Source organism: Lepeophtheirus salmonis, chromosome 8 (assembly GCF_016086655.4).
Source record: "Lepeophtheirus salmonis chromosome 8, UVic_Lsal_1.4, whole genome shotgun sequence".
NCBI classification, from domain to species: domain Eukaryota; kingdom Metazoa; phylum Arthropoda; class Copepoda; order Siphonostomatoida; family Caligidae; genus Lepeophtheirus; species Lepeophtheirus salmonis.
Genome location: NC_052138.2, coordinates 25020031 through 25027519, shown reverse-complemented (window position 1 = coordinate 25027519; position 7489 = coordinate 25020031). Strand labels below are relative to the sequence as shown.

The window sequence follows — 7489 nt, the reverse complement described above, 5'->3', positions numbered from 1 at the left end:
CGAGGAGCCTTGACTACCATGGACACAGTATTCTAATAATTCTTACAAAAAACTGACCACTTATCGATGAAAAAATTAGCCCAGATGCTCCCAAACTTATCTAATGTAGTCTGAAACTAGATTCTTCCACCTTGACCACCATTGACACCGTTATATTAATATTGCTATGCAAACTCTAACCAGTTGATCTAGATCTAATCTGAAATGAGCTAATTAAGCAATACGGGTGGGAGGAACAACAGCGGTGGTTACAAAAAAAGAAAATAGAAACCAAAGATGTTCAATACCGCCTCAAACATTGTGTTGAGTGACATAGGGACCATTCGTGTTATAGTAGGAACTGAACTGCCTTAATATGCTATTCCTTGTGTATATATATAATATTCACATTAACCTCAAAATTAATTATAACCCCCAGAATATTGGCGACATGACCATATTTGGGATCGAAGCCCACATATTAGGAATGACTTCCGTAAAAGATAACTATATGTATTCCCATTCATAAGAGGAAAGATCTACTTCAAACTAGAATTTATAAAATTATATTAAATATTCAAAATTTATGAGATAGCTTACATTTATAGTTTGAAATTCTATAATTAGAGCTCCTAGTTAAATACAGGATATTGTAATAAAAATCCTTTAGACCAATAAGACAAGATTTTCAATTCATTCAACAAATATTTAAACTGAATAAAATTGAGTAAACTGAATAAAATTGAGTAAACTGAATAAAATTGAGTATACTTAATAAATTTTTAATCCAGGAAACATTTAAAAGATCATCTTTTAAAAATTAAAATAGTGTTCATCAAATCTTGTTATTATTTTACATTTTTGCTTCGTTGTACGTAACAAAAATATTTCTTCAACGCCCATTTCCACATAACAGGCGTGTCTTAGGGAAGAAGATTTTTGAGCGAAACAACAATATCATAGTACATATCCTATTATGTATAAAAGGAGGTTGTTGTGAGATGAACCATATCAGTTGTTCAATTGAGTCCCACAAATAGACATCAATAAATAAAATGAAGGTACAAACATACTTCATTATAAAAATGAACAGCATAATAATGACTAATATAAATATTATATACCATTTCATTTTCTTTAGGTTTTCATCACTATTGCCTGCTTGGCTTTGTCTGTATCTGGAGAACAAAAATCCTTCTCCTCATTTTCTGCTCATGGTGCTACCTATGGTTACAACCATGGACACCATGGTGCTCCATCTTACCCACAACAAGCTCCAAAACATCCTAAGCCAACCCCAGCTGCAGCTCCAGCTTACCCTGCCCATCCCCCTGCATACCCTAAGCCTGCTCCTTACCATCCCGCTCCAGCTTATGCTCCATACAAGCCTGCTCCAGCATATGCTCCTTACAAGCCTGCTCCATACCAGCCTGCTCCATACAAGCAACCTGCTTATGCTCATGAAAAGCCCAAGCACAATTGTACCGTTCAAGATGTAACTGAATCCGCCGAAGTTTGTACCCCTGCTTTTGAAACTTCCTGCGAAACCGTTGAGTTACCTATTAAGACCATTGTTGACAAAGAGTACTGCTACATTTCCACACGTACTGTCTGTACCGAGTCCATTGAGGAAATCCCCAATGAGATCTGCACCTACAACTACCAAAAGAGATATCAAGACACCACTGCTAAAACTGTTGAAGTCACCTTTAAGAAGGAAACCAACGTTCAAATGGTCACTGTCTGCCAACCTGGATATGGTCATGGATACCAAGCTTATGGACACCAATACTGCAAGGAAGTTGCTCAAGAAACCGCTTACAACGTTCCCGTTGTTACACCCATTGATGTTCCCGTCAAGGTTTCCTACCCTGAACCCATCAAGACCTGTGTCAACAAGCCTATCTCTCTTCCACGCGTTTCCTGCTCTGACATCCAAGAAGAAAAATGTATCAGTGTTCCTGAAATTGAAGAATCCGTTCAAAGCGTCGAAAAGTGCTCTACCAAGCTTGGAGCTCCTTCATGCCAACAAATTGAGTTGTCCCTCCCCAAGCAAGTCTGCATTGAGCTTGTTTATGGTTATGCTCATGACACCAAGGAAGCTGAGACCTATGCTTAAGTGCAATCTTTAAATAAATTGTTTATCTTATTTATTGTTTATATAAAGCAAAAATGTTGTTTTTATAGTATATTTTGTTCTACCTTGCCCAATGTGATAGAGTCAATAAATCAAATTTGAAGAATATTTTGAGTTTTTTCATTTTTTTTTTAGAACAAATAGTCTTAGACTTTTTTAACACATGTCTTAGAAAATTTATTATTTAATTCTCCAATATCTTTTAGCTTATATATTTATAATATTATTTCAGGCCATATTGCAATTTATATTTCTGAGCACCTAATGAAAAATGATGCCTGGTGGAGACATGGATTGTTACTCAAAACATATAAATCACCTTGAGAAGATAAGTTCAACATAATGAAGGGATTAATAATCCCACTGTTGAAAATTTTTAAGAAATTTATCAATTTTCATTAGCAAAAATAACTGACAAGTGACAACGAAAATATTTATATCATGACAACACGTTTACTATCACAACTGAAATATGTATTAATCTTAAACAATTTACATGTAAATTTACTTTAAATATAATACAATCAATTCTTCGTACTTATGTGGCCCGTCAACATAAAATATTTTTGGAATGGTTTTTCTTAAAATCAAAATCCGAAAATCAAATGACAAATTTAAAGATTTGCTTATCTTTTTGTACATCTCGACTCCTCACAGACATTTGAATACAAAGCCGATAATTGACCTAAATAAGCCTGTGAAATATTGGTTTGTATGTTTAAATAGTTTAAAAAGATATGGATTTTTAGAATATTTGTTTTTTATTTACATAATACCTACACTTAATGATATATTTATATTTTTAAGCTTCTTCATAGTTTTACAATTACGCTATCTTCCGTTTTTTTGATAAAAACAAGGGTGGAGAAAATTTAGGACCCTGGTTTGCAAGTGATCTTGTAAATACTTGCATATCACAGATTGAATCACTTCTATTAAAAATGCCCAAATATAAAATTTCAATTTTCCGAATTACCCAAATTTGGAGGCGCCAAATGTTTCCCCAATCCTTTATTTACTCCCATAGAACCAAGTGGTTTATTTAATTATACATATTTCACCTTAAAATGAAAAAAAAACCTTTTTTTGACTTTTTTTTAGAAGACATAATTATTTTTTACTTAATATGTATATATATAAAGGAGAATGTGTTTGTACATGTCCTTTATACGTTCCCACACCGTTGAACATAAGAGGCTGAAATTTGGCATGGGCCCATCTTTTGAGCTTGGACAGGCTAAAACGGGGGTGTCATTTTTTTAGGGAGGTAATGCTATACCCAGAACACTAAAACTGTTTTTTGCAGCTCAAGGAGACTAGATAGTCGCTTGAATTATTTATCAAAAAGAGATTTTAAAAACCAACTTACGAATAACTTTACTCAAAATCAAAAAAGTTTTGGGCAAAAAAAAAAAAGTCGGTGAAAATTGTTATTTCAATTATTTCAGGTGGAAAAAAGGAACTTGCAATGGAATATGGGATTAACATAGAATAAAGTTGTTAGCAAATTATCTGGAGATTGGTTTGCATATAAAAAAGAAAAATTGATATTTAACTTAAATATCTGTAATTTTCTAAATAATTTTTAAAACCTTTTTTCAAAACGTCAATTTTCAATTCGGAACATTTTATTAGATAATGTTTGCAACTATTGTAAAAATGAACCAGTTATCGAGGGTTATTTTTCGACAACATTATTCTTCATAACTTTTTGTTCTTGCAAGTATGATTTTTTTTTGGTAGGTTTGTGTTCCTCTTTGCAATTTCGATAAATCCTATCAAGAACTTTTTTTTATAAAAATAGCACAAAAAAGTTTTTTGCAATTCTTTTTACGAATTTCGATTTGGGAATTTTTTGAAGTAAATTTAAAATAGATTTCTCATCTAGACAATTTTGTACATACTTATATATTATAATGTTTTTTGAAGTTCATAAAACATTTTTTTTTTTAATATTCATATCATTCTTCAAGTCGCAATAATATGAGTTTTTTTTTTTTTTTTTTTAGAATGATGGAGTTGCTATTTTCCTTACTCTTCACCTGGTTTATATAGTGTGAAGAATCCAAGAGAAATAGAATAAGAGTCATCAGGATCTTTTTTTTGGACAACAATGAAACATTCATATTATAATCATTAGTATATATAGAAGTATTTTTTGAATATTTCTTAATTTTCTTAATTAATTTGACTATTTTCAAGTGAATTCCCTCTCCCTCCTTGGCCCGACCAACCCCGGGTAATCCTTAGCTAGTCTACAATAAAATGTAAAATGTTAAAAAAAATGTTTTCATTGTATATATTAGTTAAAAAGATTTTTAAAGCCTCCTTTTGCCTTTCTCAAATAATTTCATCTCTTGACGTTTTTTTTTTAGAATTTTCTTTATATTACTAAAATTAACTCTTTTCAAGAAAAAGTAACTCATTTTTATATTTTTGTTCCTTATGACGTCATTTATGCCATTTTGGCATGATATTAAGCTATACCTAATGTTAAAGTGAATTTTCTCTTCTCTAACAATGATAATGATAGCCGGAGATTTAGGACTTACACCCCTCAAGGTAATCATATGATTCGTCAATTTTTCCTTAGACTAGTGGGTCTCAACTTTTCAAATATATACGTATATCCGTTTTAAAACAAGCAATCAGTAAACGACATAATGTATATGTATCTTACATATGCATTCTTTTTTTGTACAAAAAACTGCTACATATTGTGATTATGAATCGTACATTAATGAATTATTTGTAAAGTACCTTTGCGTAAATTCTTCATCGAAGAAGAAAATCATGCAGTCACTATGAAGTTTGAAGGCATTAAGAGGACTCCTCAAACGCTCCATACGGAGTTGTTGATGCTATTGAGACAATAATTGCTCTCCTTAAACCTCTTTGACCTCTTTTGAGGAGCCTTGACCACCATGGACACAGTATTCTAATAATTCTTACAAAAACTGACCATTGATCAATGAAAAAATTAGCCCAGATGCTCCCAAACTTATCTAATGTAGTCTGAAACTAGATTCTTCCACCTTGACCACCATTGACACCGTTATATTAATATTGCTATGCAAACTCTAACCAGTTGATCTAGATCTAATCTGAAATGAGCTAATTTAGCAATACGGGTGGGAACAACAACAGCGGTGGTTACAAAAAAAGAAAATAGAAACCAAAGATGTTCAATACCGCCTCAAACATTGTGTTGAGTGACATAGGGACCATTCGTGTTATAGTAGGAACTGAACTGCCTTAATATGCTATTCCTTGTGTATATATATAATATTCACATTAACCTCGAAATTAATTATAATATTGGCGATGTGACCCTATTTGGGGTCGAGGCCCACATATTAGGAATGACTTCCGTAAAAGATAACTATATGTATTCCCATTCATAAGAGGAAAGATCTACTTCAAATTAGAATTTATAAAATTATATTAGATATTCAAAATTTATGAGATAGCTTACATTTATAGTTTGAAATTCTATAATTAGAGCTCCTAGTTACATACACGATACTGTAATAAAAATCCTTTAGACCAATAAGACAAGATTTTCAATTCATTCAACAAATATTTAAACTGAATAAAATTGAGTATACTTAATTAATTTTTAATCCAGGAAGCATTTAAAATATCATCTTTTAAAAATTAAAATAGTGTTCATCAAATCTTGTTATTATTTTACATTTTTGCTTCGTTGTACGTAACAAAAATATTTCTTCAACGCCCATTTCCACATAACAGGCGTGTCTTCGGGAAGAAAATTTTTGAGCGAAACAACAATATTATACTATATATCTTATTATGTATAAAAGAAGGTTGCTGTAAGATGAACCATATCAGTTGTTTAATTGAGTCCCACAAACAGACATCAATAAATAAAATGAAGGTACAAACATACTTCATTATAAAAATGAACAGCATAATAATGACTAATATAAATATTATATTCCATTTCATTTTCTTTAGGTTTTCATCACTATTGCCTGCTTGGCTTTGTCTGTATCTGGAGAACAAACCTCCTTCTCCTCATTTTCTGCTCATGGTGCTACCTATGGTTACAACCATGGACACCATGGTGCTCCATCTTACCCACAACAAGCTCCAGCTCACACTACACCAGCTCCAACTCATCCTAAACCAACCCCAGCTGCTGCTCCAGCTTACCCTGCCCATCCCCCAGCATATCCTAAGCCTGCTCCTTACCACCCCGCTCCAGCTTATGCTCCCTACAAGCCTGCTCCAGCTTATGCTCCCTATAAGCCTGCTCCAGCATATGCTCCTTACAAGCCCGCTCCATACCAGCCTGCTCCATACAAGCAACCTGCTTATGCTCATGAAAAGCCCAAGCACAATTGTACCGTTCAAGATGTAACTGAATCCGCCGAAGTTTGTACCCCTGCTTTTGAAACTTCCTGCGAAACCGTTGAGTTACCTATTAAGACCATTGTTGACAAAGAGTACTGCTACATTTCCACACGTACTGTCTGTACCGAGTCCATTGAGGAAATCCCCAATGAGATCTGCACCTACAACTACCAAAAGAGATATCAAGACACCACTGCTAAAACTGTTGAAGTCACCTTTAAGAAGGAAACCAACGTTCAAATGGTCACTGTCTGCCAACCTGGATATGGTCATGGATACCAAGCTTATGGACACCAATACTGCAAGGAAGTTGCTCAAGAAACCGCTTACAACGTTCCCGTTGTTACACCCATTGATGTTCCCGTCAAGGTTTCCTACCCTGAACCCATCAAGACCTGTGTCAACAAGCCTATCTCTCTTCCACGCGTTTCCTGCTCCGACATCCAGGAAGAAAAATGTATCACTGTTCCTGAAATTGAAGAATCTGTTCAAAGCGTCGAAAAGTGCTCTACCAAGCTTGGTGCTCCTTCCTGCCAACAAATTGAGTTGTCTCTCCCTAAGCAAGTCTGCATTGAGCTTGTTTATGGTTATGCTCATGACACCAAGGAAGCTGAGACCTATGCTTAATTGCAATATTAAATACCTTGTTTAACTTATTTATCGTTTATAGAATTCAAAATTGTTTTTTACTAGTATATTTTGTTCTACCGTTTGATGTAGTCAATAATAAATCCAATTTTAAGAATGTTTGAAATGTTTTCATTTTGTGTTATTGTGAAAAAACAATTTTTAGACTTTTTTTAACACTTGTTTTATAAGTTAGAAGATCTAATTCTCTAATATCTTTATGCCAATACATTTATAATTATTTTAGTACATATTGCAATCTATATTTCTTAGCACCAAATGAAAAATGATGCATGCTAGAGAGAGGAACTTGGACTTTGAACTTAAAAAATAGTCTTGAGTACATTTAAATATTACATTTGTATAAAA

At 33.2% G+C, this 7489-nt stretch overlaps 2 protein-coding genes across 2 annotated transcripts; both read left to right on the top strand.

The window, feature by feature from the left end:
- The first annotated feature begins 976 nt into the window (after positions 1-976).
- Positions 977-2224, top strand: LOC121123538 (uncharacterized). The gene is made up of 2 exons (XM_040718662.2): positions 977-1040; positions 1121-2224. Exons 1-2 carry the CDS (start codon positions 1035-1037, stop codon positions 2096-2098), a joined length of 984 nt encoding a protein of 327 aa, XP_040574596.1. The 5' UTR covers positions 977-1034; the 3' UTR covers positions 2099-2224.
- Positions 2225-5952: 3728 nt separating this feature from the next.
- On the top strand, positions 5953-7240 carry LOC121123535 (uncharacterized). The gene is made up of 2 exons (XM_040718660.2): positions 5953-6014; positions 6095-7240. Exons 1-2 carry the CDS (start codon positions 5955-5957, stop codon positions 7118-7120), a joined length of 1086 nt encoding a protein of 361 aa, XP_040574594.1. The 5' UTR covers positions 5953-5954; the 3' UTR covers positions 7121-7240.
- The last annotated feature ends 249 nt before the right edge of the window (positions 7241-7489 follow it).

Bases quoted from the DNA above. Each gene is read 5' to 3' on its own strand.
- LOC121123535 (XM_040718660.2), top strand. From the start codon at position 5,955: ATGAACCATATCAGTTGTTTAATTGAGTCCCACAAACAGACATCAATA. The intron at 6,015-6,094 runs GTACAAACATAC...CATTTTCTTTAG, and splicing joins CATCAATAAATAAAATGAAG to GTTTTCATCACTATTGCCTG.